At 38.2% G+C, this 19,205-nt stretch overlaps 1 protein-coding gene across 2 annotated transcripts in view; it reads left to right on the top strand.

Moving 5' to 3' along the window:
* Positions 1-19,205, top strand: part of CCDC50 (coiled-coil domain containing 50) — a 64,998-nt gene that overhangs the window by 26,223 nt on the left and 19,570 nt on the right. Inside the window, exons 2-6 of one of the 2 annotated variants that reach the window (XM_015064375.3) lie at positions 368-430; positions 1,246-1,372; positions 5,636-5,726; positions 11,384-11,501; positions 16,091-16,618. In XM_015064375.3, the coding sequence (XP_014919861.1) occupies positions 368-430; positions 1,246-1,372; positions 5,636-5,726; positions 11,384-11,501; positions 16,091-16,618 (927 nt within the window). The remainder of the gene's footprint in view (positions 1-367; positions 431-1,245; positions 1,373-5,635; positions 5,727-11,383; positions 11,502-16,090; positions 16,619-19,205) is intronic. The other variant, XM_015064374.3, reaches the window with a different exon arrangement.

Here is a 19,205-nt window from a genome sequence, read left to right as displayed (position 1 = left end):
CAGAGCCTGCTTTGAACCCTCTGCCTCCCCTCCCCCGCTTGCACTCTCCCATAAATAAAAAAAAAAAAAAAAAAAAAAAAGAACTTCTGGACTTATGGGTTCTGATTCTGTGGTTAATATCCTTAGGCCAGAGACCAGAGCTAACCATTACTTTGTGATACCCTGTGCTTGGCACTGAGCAGGTACTGTGGATGTTTGTGAATGAAGACTTTGTATTAACTAGTCACTATTTTGCACTGCATGTTATAAAGCTGATAATCCTAAAATAGTAGAATTGATTTTTGAAGTAAACAAATTCTTTTTTTTAACATATTAAAATACTACCATTGAACCTTCTTGTCTGCTTTTCCTGCTTCATCCTCTGCAGTGTGCCGAGATTTTGCTGTCTTAGAGGACCACACCCTGGCCCACAGCCTGCAAGAACAAGAGAGTGAGTAATGGCCCTCATTATGTTCCTTCTGTTTTCTTTTTTAGTAGTAGCTTGAGGCAGGTTTCTTTGGGTGAGGCAGGGAGAGAGAACAGAGTCACCAGGCCTACTTTCCATCAGTCCTGAGGGATTTATCTAGGCAAGTGCCACCTGGGTGGAAAATGAAGTTCTGGGTATTTTAAGATGTGACAGCTGCGAGGGATTAGGAGACTTTGGGTATGTGGGAGGAAAAGCAGCGCGTGAACCTTTCCCTTGCCTTAGTATTGTTAGGAGGGAGATACTATCTGGCATCTGTTCTTCCCCTGGAAGAGGGGCCTGAACATCTTTGCAGACATTGGAAGTATCTAGGTTGTGGCCTTTTCTCAATATTTATGTAGGTAATTATGGAAACTAAACCTAAGTTATGTGTGTTACACAGAAGTACGTATTTGCAAATATGTAATTTGGGAATCATTAATTCATGTGTCAATATAAAAAGTAAGTATTGAAAATGTTTATAAATAGAGTGACAGCTTGTGGAGCAGAAGGAGCCCTGGCCTTGGTTTTAGTGTGGAAACTGGTGTGGAAATCCTGTCACTGCCACTGTTTTGCCATGTGACCAGGGGCAAGTTACTTAACCTTTCTGATTCTCATTTTACTTAATGGAAAGAGAAGAGGAATAATTCCTTTGCTGCCTGTTATATAGCATTATTGAAAGCATAAAATGAAGTCTTGGATGTGAAGCTCTTTTTAATGGAAAAACCCTTCTTAAGTTATCCTGAGGCGTATTATTAACCAGACGAAACATTGTGATTCCTCTCTTCAATCTCTCTGTCCAGTTGAACATCATTTGGCCTCGAATATTCAGCGGAACCGTTTGGTTCAGCATGATCTCCAGGTGGCTAAGCAGCTTCAGGAGGAAGATCTGAAAGCTCAGGCTCAGCTCCAGAAGCGCTACAAAGACCTGTGAGGATTTGGGGACGGGCGGGAGGCATGCTGGGACTGGTTTTCTCTGTGGAGCCAGCAACCAGGGCAGGGAAGAAGACTGTGTGTCTGTTCCTCTCATGCCTGTCACTGTTAGATTACAAATCCTATAGTGGCTAGCCCACAGTTTTCTTTGGTCTGAAATTTTTGTTGTTGTTGGAATACTTCATAGGTTTGGGGACAAGTGGATTCTGGTATGACTCTCAGCACGTTTAACTGTTGGACTTTGAGCATTTCGATCCACCTCTCTGAGTCTGTATTCCTTCCCTATAGCACGTGGAAAATAATCTCTGTTCCGTTTGCCTCATAGGTTGGTTGGGGGATCCAGTGAAATACTGGATATCAAAGAACTTTATGAGTTGTATTGGATTCCTTTACTCTTGCGTGGTTGATGTTTGCTGCTCTTATTTTCCTTGAACCTCTTTTGCTTTTCAGGGAGAGGCAGGATCTTCTGGAAAGCTCTGAAATACACACTCAGTTCTCTTTATAACTTCAGCATCTGACAGACATTCTTTGCTCAGTCTCCTCCTGTAATAGTTCGGTAAATGGAAAGATCATATCCAAGGTCTCTTCCAGCACAATGACTTACTTTTTTCCAGTGTTTTAAAAGCTCAGAGGGTGCATTTCTTATTTGAGAGTGACCCCTGTATCTAAATCTCTGTGTAATCCCCTATATCTAAATGGTGGATTTAACCACAAGGTATTGTTTTGAGGGGAAAGGGTAGAGGGAGAAGTAAAGGGCCCCCACAGTTTACTGTAGTTCATGTTCAAATAAACAGGAAAGCCTATCATTTTTGCTGTCTTTGAGGAAGGGTTTGCCTTTCTGGTTTATTATTTGTAGAGAGAATTTTAGTCATCCTTTTGTTCAGCTTCCTTATTTTGTAAATAAACACTCTTACTGACTCTTGCTATACCTGTCACCATGAAAGGCATTGGGGACCACAGATAGGAACAAAATATAGCTGTTGCCTTTAAGAGCCTCAGAATAAAACTCTGAGGCTTTTGAAATCTACAGAGACTGGTGTAAGTCACAGAGAATTAAATAATACATTTAATGCCAATGAAGAAAGGAGAGACTGGGAAAACCATTCTAACACAGGTGATGTATTTAATCTGAGCCTTGATGGTTAAATTAGAAGTTCATAGTGCTAGCTGAAGGAAACCATTCTAGCCAGAGGGAGTAATAGGGAAGGGAAGAGGTTAAAGAACCTGGAATCTCATGGTAGCTATAAGATGTTCAGTATTGCTGGAGTGTAGTGTGTGATTAAGGGCATGGGTTAGGGCATGAGGCCAGAAAAGTAGTCAAAAACTGGACCAAAAGTTATGCTTTTAGGAATTTAGATTTTGTAGATGTTATATTATAAACAACAGAGAACCATTGAAAGAGTTTTAGATTTTCATTTTGGGATCTACTCTGGGGGATGGGTAGATAAAGGATTGTAGGGGACAAGATTGAAGACAGCTTTGAAGTGGTCAAATTAAGAGATGACAAGGCTTGATTGGAGGGTAATGCTCATGGAATAAGAAGAGAGAGATTTGAGAGGTGTGGAGGTTTGGGGTCATAACCAGAGTTAAGATGAGAGCCAGAGGGGCGCCTGGGTGGCTCAACCCTCCAGCTCTTGATTTCATTTCAGGTAGGTCATGATCTCACAGGTTTGTAAATTCGAGCCCCACATCAGCCTCTGCACTGACAGTGTGGAGCCTGCTTGGGATTCTTTCTTTCCCCCCCTCTCTCTGTCCCTCCTCAGTTCTCTCTGTCTCTCTCAAAATAAATAAACAAAACAAAACACCCCCAGAAAACAAAACAAAAAGATAAGAGCCAGAGCTAGAGTATTCTAGAGTTCTAAATCATTGCCTTTTACATTATTCACAGTGCTTTGCTATCAAGGGCAGTTCTGAGGCTGGTGCAGAAGTTTAAGACCCTGAATTAGGGTAATGATAGTATAATGAGATTATTCAGAGATTATTGAGATAAAACTCTAAATATAAATGAGGATTCAGAGAGTAATGGATTATAGGTCTTAAATTAGAGGAGAGCCAGATATTCTATTTCTGCCTGGGACTTCAGGCTTTTGGAGGTACTCCTAGCTGAAATAAGTGGTTAGAAAGGAAGTTTTTCTGATTGTCACACGCTAGCAGTTTTGACAGTTGCACCTCACTGGCTGGATGAAATGCTGTGAATATTAATGAACTGGAAGCTCTTACTCACTCTGCATCCTGGGGCCCCCGTCCACTATCAGGCTTGCCCATTGTTGACTACCCCTTTCTCACGTGATTTTGCTTCCTCGGGATTTTGTGTAATTGTCTGCATGAACTCGATCTTGTCCTTCATGGAAATATGATTGGAAGCGATTATCCTCAGCTTAAACCTCACTTCTTTATTTTCTGTACTAGGGAGGACATCTGTGTCACTTGTAACCTTTAACATTTCATTTGGATTTGCCTTCTCTGCTGGGCTTCTTCTTTTTCCCATCTATTATTATCTTGCATGTAATTAATATTTGCTAACTCCTGTACAGATTTTACCTGAGTTTGAGAGATCCAACTAGAGAAGTCTTTGAAAACTAGGAACATGATTTTGTGTATGATTCTTAATTATTAGAAGTAAGTGAATGAAAAGAGGATATATAAATAAAAATTGTTTTGAGTAGATTTTGTTTCTTTTCAATTCTTTGGTTTGAGTGGTTAAGAGTTCTAAAATATTAGACCTATAAGATTAAGTCATTAAGTCCAAATACTTTTATAGCTGATAAATTGACAAGAGAGGGCATGGCTCACTGACTCTCAGTGGCAGGACCAGAAATCAGGTCTGCAGCTACCTTGTCCAGTGTTTTTCCTACTGATTCTAGGAGAGTCTTGCCATCCCTTACCTGTGCTCTCTTACTTCCTCTTCCTTCCTTTCTGTTTTGTATCGGCATAACACGTGCGTACATGGCTGCGTCTCTGTCCACCTGTACCTGCCTGTCTCCAAGCATGTTGGAAGTGACCATTTCTGTATACAAATGAGGATAATTTCTGCCTCTCAGTTTTGTTGGAAGAGAGAGTATGGGCTTTAATTCCTTAATCACAGTTCAGATTATTGCTCTCCCCAACACTTTCCATTTTACAAAATGCTGTTTGTTAAACGTGGAATAGCCAGCCAAGAATGAGATTCATTGAGAGTTTTAAGTTCACCCGGTAGAGAGAGAATGAGAGGGAGAATGAGAATGTTTGTTTAGCAAGAAAACTCCCTCTGTAAGTCACAACTGTAATTTCATTCCAACCTCTTCTTAAGTCGTAAACCCTAAGCATGTTTATGGTCATCCTTCCTAGCTAACAGTTGTGTGTAAAGTTTGGCTTTCCAGAGGTATCAGGTTCTGGAGTTTGAAGCTGCCTATTGACTTTTCTTGACCTGAATCTAGAAGACATGCACTTGTACCCATCTCTGAGATATCCAGTTCTTCTTTTTTGTTTGCATTGCTGTTTTAGAGGTGATCTATTTTGCCCACCAAAATCATCCTCTTGGTTCTTCTTCCAAAAAGGATTGTGAGCCTTGACTGCAAAGTGAAGATTTACTCATGTTTGTATCCTCAGTGTCTGAGCATGGTGTCTGTACTATAGCAGGTGTTAAATTTAAGTCCCTGTTCAGTACATGAATGCCAAAACAAGGCAAACTATGGTAGCAGCAGTATTGCAGCATTTGCGTTTCTCAGGGATCTGAGTTTTAAGAAAACTGGCACCAGCCAGAGAGGTGTCTACTGGGAACTGAAGCTGCACGGTATTTTAAGTATTAGTGAAACTGAAAAACACATCTAATTTAAACTCTTATAAAAATCATTTTAAAGTCATACCATCACTTCTAGGAGACCAGAGTGACATCTAGTGATTTGTATATTTGTGGACATTAATCTGATAGTTTACGTTTCCTTTGCAAGATCTTGAGAAAGCATGCCTGTCTGTGGAGTGGCCCCAGTATGGTGAGGTGATAAGAGAATTTAGAAAAGGCCTGGGACTTTCCATTGTAGTGTCTGGGGATCAGATTCTGGTTCTGCCACTTGTGTTCTCTGTGCTCTTAGGGAAATGCTGTCACTACTCTGGACCCCAGCTTTTTTATCTGTAACGTGTGACAATATCCACCTCTTTGCATCATTATTGTGAGGATTAAGTGAGATAAAGATTTGCACGGGTTCATAGTATTCAGTAAATTGTATTTTTAAGAAAATTTATTTATTATTTATTCATACTACTTTCACCTTTGTTTTTTAGTGAACAACAAGACTGTGAAATTGCTCAGGAAATCCAGGAGAAGCTGGCTATTGAGGCCGAGAGACGACGCATTCAGGAGAAGAAAGATGAGGTACAACTAAGATAATGCCCCTCCACCCCAGCCCTGAGGAAGGGCTGCCTTCTGTATTCATGGACTCAATGCAGGGTTGCCGGATAGGCAGCAGAACTCTCCTCTTTGGTGGTGCACAGTCCAAGTGTTGCCCTCCATGGACCACTGTTTATTGCCCCTCGATAACCTAAGTGAACTCTTCTTAAAGATGATGCTAATTCACCATGGACCACTGTTTATTGCCCCTCGATAACCTAAGTGAACTCTTCTTAAAGATGATGCTAATTCAACGTAAGAGGTGAATTAGTTTCCTTGGGCTGCTTTAACAATCACCACAGACTTGATGTGGTTAAAACAGCAGAAATAGAGTCTCTCACAGTTCTGGAGGCCAGGAATCCAAAATCAAGGTTTTGGTGGGTCCCTGCTGCCTATTGGGAAAGATGCTTCTTTGCCTCTCCCTAGCTTCTGCTGGCTCCTGACAATCATTGGCATTTCTTAGAGTGTCACTGGATCACTTCAGTCTCTGTCTCTGTGGTCGGATGGCCTTCTTCCCGTGTCTTTGTGTCCTCTTGTTTTCTTAAAAGGAAACCAGTCATTGGATTGGGGACCCACCCTCATCTAGTATGATTTTCTCTTAACTAATTACATCTGTAAAGACCCTATTTTTGAATAAGGTCATATTCTGAGGTTCTTAGTAGAAATTACTTTTTGGGGGGCACTATTCAAACCATACAGGGTGTTTGTTTGTGGGTTATTCGTGCAGTCTTGAGAGAGGGAGAGCAGACCTGTGTGTGGTCTGAACACAAGTCAGGGCGTGTCAATCGTGAGAGTCCAGGGGCCACCAGTGCTCTCACTCTTTGCTGTTCATGGCTTCACTCTCCTGTGATGCGCTGCCTCAAGGAACTAATCAGTTTAATTCTGTATATATTTTTAAATTGTATTGTTTTTAAAGTTGAAAATGACTACAAGTAGCAGCAGTGTTTTTTGGTAAGGAGACTTGAATTTGCATTTAACTATTTCCTTTGTTTTACACTTTTAGCCTTTCTTACAAACAATTCCTTTTCAGCATGTATTGATTCTTTTCTTCTTTCAAACCAGCTGTGCTGTTCTTGGCCACAGACTGAAGAAAATGATTTAGAGTTTTAATAGGAGGATGGCCATATGATTTATTGTATGTATACTCACATATTCTTCTAGGTTCAAGGGGGGCTATTAATAATTACATAAGCTGGGCCTGCCTTGGGTAAACCAGCACACGGAATCACCCTGTTAAATAGATGGGATAAGGACCATCAGTCAAGCAGCCTGCATATACTGCTGCTCCCACTGAGCCATCCTTGTCCCTCTAAGACTCCTTGTTCAGTGCCAGGTGAGCGGGAGACATCTGCTATGTGTGTATTTAGCTGTTTCTTTAAGAAACAAACCGTGATCATGTGATAATCAGAACTGCAAGTAAGCATTAGGATTTGCTTTTTATCCTTCCTGTTATCAACACAGGAACTCTTTCTTCCTGCAGGATGTGTTACTCTGTGTAGTCAAGAATTAGCTTTGGGGATGAAATTGGGAACTGAAAGAAGTGATTATATTTTCTGAACAGGAAAGCTTCTATTTTAAAAAATAACAGAGTGATGAAGTTGGCTTCTTATAAATGCTACTGGTGTCCTGTGATTCCCCCACCCCCCCATTCAAGAAAAACAGGATAGAAAGAGAAACCAAAGCACTTTATTTAGGCGTGTAGAATCTAAACAGCAATCACAATAAATAGTCTCGTGGTAATACTGTATAAAGTAAGCAGTGTAGTGATTGACTCTGTTCTTCAGATGAAGAAATTAAGACTTGAGGAAGTCAGTGACTGGTCTCCAGCTATAATAAGATGACCGAGAAATATCTGTACAGTTCAGGTTCCCTGACTGACTGCTTCTGACACAGATGTCCTGTGACACAACAGAAAACATGGAGATTTTCGAGTTAGGCTGCTCTGAGTTTGAATCTTAGCTCTTTAATGTCTAGCTGTGGCTTTCAGCATTTTACTTACCCAGGTAGAACCTTAGGTTCCGAAATGGAGAAGTCATGATAATTGCACATACACTAGAGGGCTGTTGTGAGGTTTAATGCCTTTGGTGCATATTAACTTAGCTTCTTACATACTAAGTCAATTTCTTTTCTTTTTGCTTTCTTGCCTAGTGTTTCCCCACCATCCTGCCCCTTATAACAGCTCTGATTTCTATACAGAAAGAGATGTGTGCTAAATTAGAAACGGGGAAAAATAAACAGGCTCAAGTATATTCCAGTCTGGTGTGATCTGAGCCAAGAGTTTTCTTGCTTTTACACATCTCCCAGCTACCTTGCCCTCCTCTGTTGTTTGACCTACAGAAATGGTCCCATTCCCCAGTGCTGTCAGAGACTGAATGAGAAGTGCAGCTGTGGAGATTTAGTGAGACTAGCCTTAAAAGCTCCATTCAGACTCTTTGAATTTTCAGCTGATGCTTTAGATCAGAATATGCCTACCGTGTGGAGATGTTTTCTTATCTGAAGATAGGGCTCTCAGCTGACTGGTATGGTATTAATATTAAATGCACAAAATTTGCATTAGTAAAGTTTGTCATTGAAGAATGTATGATAATACATATTTGTTTATTTTAGTCCACGGTGCCTCACAGAGGACACTGAGATGAGATAATAGTGGGAATTTTTCTGGCCAACTTTTGAAAAAAACATCATTGCCTGTTACTCGTGAACTGACCTAATTCTTTTTTTTTTTTTTTTTCCCTTCTCTTCTCTCTGTGCTCTTCTATTTTCTTATGGAGTCTGCTTAGCTAGTATGTTCTTATTGGACAGCAGGGCTGTGGAAAATTCCTCTCTGGATTTTCACCCAAATCTCTTTTAAGAGATTTTTGGGGTCAGTTCTTTGGTTGTTTCTAACTCCCCAAACAACCGGATATAGAATCCAAGGCCTCTTTCCTATTGGGACAGAGTATTTTTCCTGAACAACATTGTACATGAAGAGTAGAGTTACACAACTCTGTGTGGGTTAATTAGCATTTCTGACTTTGTTATGGTATAATTTTATTGTGCTTTTTAACAGAGCACAGATGTAAGGAAAGTAGCATTTCCATTCAGGGAGACAGATGTAGAAAAGTTAAACCAACAACAACAAAAAGTTTACAGAAGGAGAGAGATAGTCTTACCAGCATTGTAGCTTTCCCCTTCCTCCTCTCCCCAGTCCTCTTCCCTCCCTTCCTCTTTCTCTTTCTCTTTTTTCTTTTATTCTTCTGTCCTCCCTCCTCCTTCCCTCCCTTCATTCCTTTCTTCCTTTTTTAAAAAAAACTTGTTTTACATAGTGTGACTATAGTAGTTGCATTTCTCTCTAAGCCTCTGTTGAAGAAAGGGTTGTAGCCTTTGGGAATACTGGACTGTGTGAGTTTGTAAGTAATTAAAGTGGACTAATTCCATTGGGATCATTTTCTTTAGTCATAGCATAAACATTTGTCAGTGTTATTTAATAAGGCTAAGGAATGTGTGTTTAGTTGGTTTAACTTATTTTTAAATGAAATTCTTAAGCGTGTGTGTATGTGTATGTGTGTGAATATCTATAGGTATATGTGTGTCTCTGAACCTAGGTCCAAATATATGTGAATGTGCAACTATTTTAGGGCAAACCTTTTTTTTTTTTTTTTTGCTTAAGTAAACATTAGCATGACCATTTTATGAAAAGTCTGTGGTACTAATCCAGCAGTTTGAAGCCATTTATAATATGAACTGTTCAGGGATAAACTTAGTAACCAGTTTACATTAAAAATTAATTTAGTGTGAAAGTGATTAGAATTTCATGTTCTAAAAAAGTATTTATATAAGTTGGTAATATTTAGAGCATAGCTCAAATAGCAGTACATTTTAGCTACTAAAAAAATTTCCTATGTTTTGGCACTTTAAAAATAAGATTATACGTGTATGGCCAGAAAGGGGGAGGGAGTGGAAGGTGCCTGGTTGAGAAAATTCTTCTTTCTTCTTATCTTAGTTATATTGATGTTTTTTGCATCCATAGAACTGGTATGTTGTTTTCTGGTCTTATACCCCTCTGGAGATGATACCTCTTGAGAGTTCCCTACTGAATTAGATTTAATTACTGGTTGATAAAGAAGTGTAGCAATCTAATGGAATGTCTTTCCTTCTTTTTTTTTTCCTTTCTGATAGTCATTTGACAGTCACATTTTTAGATTTCCTTGATTTTGTGCTGAAGATTTCCTCAGTTTGAAATTTCCTCATTTCCCACCATTGAGGAATAGAAGTGGAAACTTTCAGGGAGAAGTAACCCTGATATAAAATCATACAAACCAAAAAAATAGCATAAGGAATTCAACACAATAGTTTAGTAATTTGTCATGTGCTTGGGGAAGATGTGCTAGGCTCCTTTGGGCCCCATTGCACCTGGTTTGTGATAATGCCTCTCTTAGAGCACTCCCCTTTCAAAGGGTCTTAAATCGTGCTAATGGTTTTGCTTCTAAAACTTAATAGGTAAGGCTTTGAAGATATTGAGCATATATCCTGTTTTTCTACAGAGGACTCTAGGAGAATGTTTGGTTCCTTGAAGGCAATCAGTAAATATATGTTTTTATTAAAATTACTTTTTTCTAGCATAGAGATCTTTAACTGTGTTCTGTCTTATGCTCATTGTTTCAAATTTTCAAGAGGTGGGTGAGCTTGAATGACAGAAAAGGGAAGGATGAAATATAATGGTGAATTTTCATTCAAATGAATGTATTTACCAGAAGGTCTTCTAATTATGGAGGGGTTTTTTTTGTTTTTGTCTTTGTTTTTTGTTTTTTTTTTTTTACACATTAACCCAAAGTAAGCCTACTTGATTAATATGATTAATTAAAAAATAATTGAAAATGACTTCAGAAGGGCTTATGAGTTCTTTTAGGTTTGTTTTCTCAAATTATGTTTTATGAAACAGTAATTCCAAATGCAAAGACTTGTACTAATTCATGTAAGCAGAAATAAGATTTGCCTCTTTAATACTCACATTGACATTTTTACTCTTTTATTGAGGCATTCATGATTTAATTGTATTTTAGTTATTTGCATATACCTTTGCCATCATAGGCTGGGGGGGCAGGGTCAGAATGTTATTCATCACTCATTAACTGTAAAAACTTGCCTGGCAAAGAAGCAAGGGGGAGATAGGAGGAAGACCATTTTGTCTTTTTCAGTGGTGCTCTAATGCAAAGCTAAATCAGCCAAATAATTTTTTTCAAAGCTTCAAAATTAAATTGTATATACAATTTTAATGTTTTATAGATTACTGCACTCTTTTCCATCCAGGCTTAGTGAATCATCGTCTTGGAAAAAGGGCCCACAAATAAGAATTTTAAAAATTCTGTTGTTTAATCAGCTTTAGGAATACTAGGTTTGTATGCCCCAGATTGAGTTAGGTTTAAATTTCAATTAACCAAAAAGTCTTTCTTGTTCATCTGGATCATGTGCTACTCCACTGAGTATTTGAATAGCATGAGCTTAATGCCATGAAGTCTGGAAAGCTATGGATGGAGTCCATAAGAGATTGGCAGTGGAGGGTCAAACCATTGACTTTAGGGCCACTGGATGGAGTTTGTTTCATTGTAAAAGGTTTGTTTGTTCTCTAGTAATATTTATTAGCATTCTCTCTTTATTTGTAGGACATAGCTCGCCTTTTGCAAGAAAAGGAGTTACAGGAAGAGAAAAAGCGAAAGAAACACTTTCCAGAGTCCTCTGGATCCAGTGCTTATGGAGATAATTACTACTATGAAAATGGAGGTAACAATGCCTACATTATGACTTACTCTATCCTTAGACTCAACCATAGGACACTCCTTTAAATCTGTCTGTAAAGTGACCTCAGGGTTCATATGGATTTATGGCCAAATTCTATGTGAATCTGAATTCGTTTGTTCTTTAGTTGGATGACCAGAGCCATTTTCATGGCTGTTAAAACAACTGGCATTTTGTAAGATTTGGCATGCATTCTTTCGTGCTGCAGCCACTTGGAACGCTGTACTACATTCTAAGCACATAAATTGGGGTGTGGAAAATGGGGGTGAGGCTCTGGGCTTGATCTTTCTCAAGGAAGTCTGGGCACAGTGTCTGAGGCAGCAGAGTGCCATGAATAATGAAGATGGTACGCAACACATCAGTTGGGTAACAAAGCTCTTGTGTTTTAAACATAGGCCACTGAGTATGTATGTTGATGACAAAATTAAAATTTAAGATTCCATGTTCATTATTTGTCCTTGCTATTTTGCTTTCTTGCTGTTTGATTACCATAAAGAAAAAAATCCTGAGGGTGAAAAGCCCCTTCAGAATTTCTCTTCTCTAGTGCCTGCTTTTGCAGTGTGGTGCTGGTGCTTTGTGGTGGCGGTTGTGGTGCTGGTGATTCTTTCTCTTACTAGTGTGTTGGGAAGTGAGTATTTGCAAGTATTGTCCCATCCTTTTTAAAGATCTGTCAAAGGAAAGACATCTCCTCTAATTCTAGCGTCCGTATTGATTGCAGTTCAGCTGGGAGACCACACTTAGGATAACAAGTAAGGAAAACCTAAAGCAGATTCTAGAAAGTAAAGACATTAAGGTCCATGTTACTAAAGTCTCTTGTGAACTAATTATCAATTACTTCTCTGTGATTTCATTGTAAAAGGTAAATAGGTGTTTGTGTTTGATGAGTGGAATGAAAGGAATGCATATGCAGATGTTAGGATTATTACCGTTGAGTACAATCTTGCCCAGCCACATTGTTCTACATTTGTTACCAGTAGAGCTTGGCTCTGTGGCATAGTTCGTAGGCAGGTTGATTCGTTCTCTATTGCTTGATGTGCTCTCCTTCCATAAGTAAAGTGCTCAGCTCTTTCTTGATAACCATTTTCATTATGCTTGTTTTTCTAATGAAATCATGTATCACATAATTAAAAAACAAACAAACAGTATTGCCTTATAGTTTTGTGCTGGAAACCAGAATGTGAAGAGTTTATTCTTCATATTCAGTTACAACCTTAGAAATGTGCTCTTGTGTTTTTTATTTGTTTTTATTTTTAATTCTGCTCTGGAATCATGTTCACTGCAAATAAAAGTCACTATTTAAAATAAAACTATTAAGTCTAGAAAAGCATTAGGATGGCAAGTAATTAAGTATACTAAAGTATTAATTTTAGCCTCCCTCTGTTAAAACTTTACACTACTTGGAATTGGGACTCAAATCTGGTTGTTTTGATCAGAGTGCTATCATTCTTGAGGGCAGGGGACTACCTATGTTAAGAATTCAGTGGTTTTTCAGGAACATTTACTAAAAACATGAAGTCTTGACCTCCTGAGCATATGTATGTGAATATTGGAATTCCTTTTCAGTTGTGTTGTTGAGAGTTTATATGTTGCTGAACATGTGTGATCCTCGTTCATTTGCCTTTGAGTTAGACCGAGTTGAGTTCCACAGAAACCCCATCATAATTCGGCTCATATGCTCAAAGTAATTCTTAGGTTCTTTGCAGTTGTCTTTTCCCAACACATAGGGATATTCTTTAATTGTACTTCTCTATCTTTATGTGTACTTTGATTTTTGCCCTACTTATATAATAATTATAATAGATCATTATGGAAGTGGTCCTCTTTTCAGCTTTTATTTTGCTTCAGTGTAAATCTTAAAAATGATCACTTATAGATTTTCTACAAATCTGAAATTATCTAAAACATCTGTCAGATTTATATCAACTAAAATGGCATGTCTTATTCATTTGTGAATCCATGTTTTTCTTTCAAAGCCACTGACCTGTATTACAGGCATATTAGTCTCTTTTAAGTCATGGTCTTTGGAGTCATAAGACCTTGGTTCAAGTTTCATTCCTTCCTTAGAGCATTTGTAATGTTGAGAAGTTATCTACTATAATCACATTAAGCCTTTCTCTCATCTGTAAGATGGAGAGTTTAAAAATACATCCTTCACATGGGTGTTGAGAAGATCAAATAATGTAATTTTGGTGAGGACTTAAACTCCAAAGTACTGTTGTTCATACATGTATCAGTGTTATGTGTGTATGACAGTATCTTCCATTTCTAAACAAAAATCATCTTATTTTGAAAGACAAACATGGAAGCACACAAAGTGTGTGTGTATATACATATATATATGTATGTGTATATATAAATGCATACGTGTTGGCTCTAAGGAACTTAATTATATTTGCCAAATAACTTGGTCACAAGAAAAATACAAGTCCCAGTCCCCACCCCAGTCTTTTTTCTTTCCCAGGTTTGAAGATAACACAAGTGAAGTAGACAATAGATATTTTTTCCTATCAACTCTGTGAAAATGTAGTTACAGCTCTGTTCTAACTCTTGAAACACATTCAACTAAAGTAAAACTGATTATCAGTTAACTTTTCAGAAAGGATTAAAACCACCACCAAAAGAACAATCATAGCCTCACATATCCATGTCAAAAACAGAACCCTTGTTTTTTGGGAGCTAGAAGGCAGACTTCATTCATGCAGCCCTTTGTGGGAACATTGGTATTAACACTGAACCATTGTTCCCTGGATATGGTTATCATTTAAGTAGCTAGTCAATTTATATTAATAATTCATAGCAGTAGTCAATTGATTCTCAGTTGTCAAGACACACTTAAAATGATAGTTTGCTAAAATTATAGATACTTTTTTACCATAGAGAGTAATTGTTCTGTTTCAGTTTTGCTTTTATGCAAAAAATAAATTTAATCAAAAATTCTTCAGATGATTTTAGAAGACTGATTTTAATTTGGATATCATCTTTGAAGCAAATTTCCTTTTCTTCTGGAAAGCTCAAGAGGAAACAATTTGAAGGTTTTGAGAAGCGTTATGGCGTCAGTGATACATTTAGCACAAATTTCCCCTTTCTCAGTTCCTTTATTAGATTAACAATAACAAAGCTAAGACAACAAAAACAAAATGAAAGAAAAACCCTAAAAACTAAGAAAATGTATAGTCCTTTATTTCCTCTACATCCCATCAAATTGGGGTAGCTGTTTCAGATGCAATTCAGCAAGTGAGTAATTTCAGCAGGGAACAAATCTTAGATAATTTAGTAGTTTTCTTGGAACTAGGGTTTCTTTTCTTCTGTTTTTTTTTTTTTTTTAAATTCATTCATTTTGAGAGAGAGAGAAAGTGCACAGAGTGGGGGAGAGAGAGAGAGAGAGCAAGCCCAAGAGGGAGGGGGGGGGAGAGAGAGAGAGAGAGAGAGAGAGAGAGAATATCCCAAGCAGTCTCTGCACTGTCAGTGCAGAGCTCAGTGCAGGGCTCGAACTCACAAACTGTGAGATTGTGACCTGAGCAGAAATCAAGAGTTTGGATGCTTTAATCAACTAAGCCACCCAGGTGCCCCGTGATTTATTTTTATTACAACATGTACTAAGGGTCTTACACAATGTTAAATATGCCCTGCAAAGTGCATAGTAATTCCCTTCCTTCATTTTCACAATAGGCTTGTGCCCGAATGAGACTGGACAAAAGCACACCTCTATGTGCTGTTACTGAAATTTGTTACTGAAATCCCTGTGTTACATCAGGGATTTGTATATTTAGCACATATTGTCTTTTTATAGAAAGAATACAATATCATGTTTTTTGAAGTGAATGTAGGGATGGAAGGGACTCCTTTTCCTGTATTCTATTATGGCATCCATTTTTAATTTTTTCCTCTGTAAAATTTAAGTTAAGTTTGGGAGCAGAGTTACCCAAAGATAACAGGGTCATTTACTCACTTAAAATTCTCTACCCCATCTTCTTCCACATTGAACTGCATGGCTGGGAATACTTGTTTTGGCCACCTAAGGAGAGAGAGTAGGGGAATACTAAAAACTGGGTCATTTCTCAGACTCTAATGGAAACTAGCAACATTCTGATAGAGATTTATTATCATTTCCAATAAGAATATTTGAAAGCCTCTTCCTGGAAACCTTAATTATCACAAAGCTTGGTTGTTTTCTGTTTTATGAGACTCCCTCAACCCCTACTTTCCCCCCATAATACTTCCAAATTGGTTTTATAAATAGAATTTAACATTTAATGGCCATGGCTTTTGTTATTGGCAAATATTAAAGTACTGTATTAAGTCTCCATAATCATAATCAAGCTCTTCTTTCAGATTTAAGTTATTTCACATAATTTTAGTCTTTTAAAAGTCTTTTAAATTTTTGACCGTGTACCCAGAATCCTTCATCTGTGCCTGGGCCAATCCAATAAATGCCCATCCCCTCTTTGCAGTTTGTTGAAAAACTAGTCTTCTCCATTTTAAAATATGGGCCCTGTCTTTCCTGTGTGGTGAGTTCATATGCTCATTAAGTTAACCTACATTTCTATTTTTCACATCCTTCCACTTCCACTCAGACCAGCCACAGTCAAGGAGGGCAAGGGAATTGGGTTCTGGAGTCTCAAGGTCTTGTAGACTCCAAAGTGATGGAAACACTGTGAAGCAAAGGAAAGAGAAACCCAAACATCCAATGGAGAACTTGGAAGAGCTAGAAGATTACTGTTCATCAGGGAAACTTCTGTCATCCTGTAGCTCAAGCAAAGTGAGGGGCAGTCCCCACAATGACTCTGAGCAGCATGAAAGGAAGCGGTCTGATCATGAGAGACTTCGGAGACCTCCACTTCCCAAGATCAGTGGTGAGGTGTTTTTGAGTACCGGATTTGATGACTGGGAGGCTAACAGTAGCCATCGAACTCAGAATTGGGAAAAAAAGTCCAGACACCAAGACCGACTTTCACCCAAGTCTTCACAGAAATCGGGGCTTCATTACAAGGAAGCTGTGTATGGGAGGGACCGTGGGCAAGGTGAGCACAGAGAAAGGAAACACAGGCCCAGGACTCCTCCCTTCTCAGAGAGTGAGAAATGGCTCCAACTCCATGACACAGGTAATAAAGGACAGTCATGTTGAAAATCCTGGTATCATGTATATACATACAAGCAAATGTATTTAATAAGCATCTTCAGCAACGTATTCTTTCTCTGTAGTTTGTACTCATGGCTTTGAAATAAATCCTGGAGCCAAATATTATAAAAGGTATCTACTTAATACCAAGTATATAGGAAGAAGAAACATATTTGTACATTTCTACTACTACCTTCCAAGAAAATTCACCAATTCCTTACAAAGTTCTTCCAGCCCCAGATTGCAGTGGACGTGCCCATCCCAGACACAGTTCTTCATTTCTCAAGACCGTATACCAGAGAATCAGATACCAAATCATAGCTCCTGAATTTCTGGGTGTAAGTCAGATCTTGTGACACTGTCTTCGTATTATTTGCCTAACTAGAAAATCAAGGCTGGAATTACTAGCTTCTCTTGGTCTCATCTTTGCCATGTGTAAAGTGAGAGTTCAGATAGGCATTCTCTTATAACAGCATATTTCAAATTGTGGGCCTTGGTCTATTTTTGTCAGAATCAGCTGGGCTGCTTCCTAAAGAAGCAGCTTTCTGGATCTCACACGTATTATAATTTCTATAGTTTCTCCTGGCAGTTTGGACTCATTTTAGACCTGAGGTAATTTTTCTGCACTTAAAGTTTGAAGACATTTCCTTAAGTTACTTTCTAGGCTCTAACCATCAACGACTCTAATGCTACAGTTGGTGTTCTGAAATGCCGGTATCCGGTAAGTTCTTGGCATTTGTTTAGGAATAAGGTGAATGTCCTGGCATGTCTGAAGTTTACCTCTGAAGTCCTTCATTGACCCAGTAATGGTTCTCTCTCTACTTATCTGGAAACTGCTGTGTGGTGATGTTTTCCTTGTGGTTCTACCACTGTAAGTCATAATTAGACCATAGTCCTCTCCCTGGTTCTGTTGTACTCTTATTGAAGTTTTGCAGCAATGCAAGGGTTATTGGAGAGTACCAACGAGGCATCTCTACTTATTTTCTTCCTAACTGTTGCCCAGCCAACCTCTACTTTTGGGTCTGGAAACTGGTTAGGTTGCAGATTCAGGTTGATTTAGTTTGTTTCTCCTATTGTGTTATCTCTTCCTATCATGTTAGTCATTTAAGTTATTAAAAGACTTGGTCATAAAGAAAATGAAAATTCAGTTCAGCAACCGTATTAAGTACCTACTGGAAATATTCTCGCCTCAGGCTTTATGTTTGGGGATATATGCTTGGATCTGAGCCTCAGAGGGTTTTAATAAGTCAAGCCAAAAAGATGGAGTGAAAGTAAACAGTCATAAATTAGGCATATTTTGAACAAAGAGCTCTGGAGGAGTAGAGGAGAACTGATATCATCTGTCTATAGTAAGTTATACTATATCCAGATGTAGAAAGACTTGGAGTCCTAATATGGGAGAGAGTTGCCCCCACCTCTGCATTTCTGATTCTGTGATTCTGATCTTTTAAGAGTGCTCTGAGGACCGGTTAATCTTTACAGCTTTTAGTTATTCTTGAGGTTTTCTTAAAAAGGCTTAGGAAGGGTAAAACTAATATGAAATGAAATACTAACTCACAACTCTATTACTGGAATTGCGGGTAAACTCGCCCAAGGACCCAACACAATGGTTTAAAAAAAAGGTGGCTAGGCAGGTACTCAAATGGCTACAACAGAGCTGCTGGTCTTGATATTCAACGTTAGAAATTCTATCTTCCTAGCTACTGCAGGCATTTGATTTTGTGACCCCACGAATAGAAGGTTACATTAAAATGCAATTACTAAATACTGGTGTCTATTCTTGTTTTTGTAAAAGCATAGTTCTTAATGTTGTTGGCATAGGCCAAAATTTTATTTAACTTATTAATTAAGAAACTAGCAGAGTGACAAAGAGCTAATGAGAGAATTTGAGGACAGGCTTTTTATAGTTAGTTGAAAAAGGAATGCAAAATACAATTGTTAAAATTAAATATAAGATTGGTTAACTTTCTAAAGGACAGTAAAACTGTAACATCTTTGAGGGTAACTTCTCTAATGAGCTATTAAATCATAACAGCATATTAATTTTTCTACAGTTTAAAAGCAAACTTTTAACAGTTTTATTCTGTGAGAATTTAAAGGTAAGCTGTATTTGTGTTTGTTGGCGGAGGTCCTTGTGTCCTTAAACTGGAGAACGATGAACAGGAGACAAGGATTAGATTAAGAATTGAATGTGAAACTGTTAAGTATGGCTCACCTGATCTTTTGAAAACTGGTGTTTGGATTGTTAAGGCTACCAAGATGAGAGCAGCCATTCCTTCAATTTCTTTCAACTAACTGCATTTAAAAAAATTTTTTAAGGCATCTCTGTTTTCTATAATGAAATGTACAGCCTTACATTGTAGTATCTGAAGTTCCTTCTTAAATACTCACATAAGCTCTTTTTACCTCTGGTACACAGCATACTCCTATTTAGTGGGCAGTCCTGCCAGTCCAGAAATCTAGTATTTTATGATGGAAATTTTCTGCTTATGAGACATGTGAATTACAGTGATATATCAGTAGTTCAAATAAACTCTTTACCACTAGATATTTGGGACTTAGATATTATT

Source organism: Acinonyx jubatus, chromosome C2 (assembly GCF_027475565.1).
Source record: "Acinonyx jubatus isolate Ajub_Pintada_27869175 chromosome C2, VMU_Ajub_asm_v1.0, whole genome shotgun sequence".
Classification (NCBI taxonomy): domain Eukaryota; kingdom Metazoa; phylum Chordata; class Mammalia; order Carnivora; family Felidae; genus Acinonyx; species Acinonyx jubatus.
The sequence above is the reverse complement of the archived record's forward strand: the minus strand, read 5'-3'. Positions and strand labels throughout refer to the sequence as shown.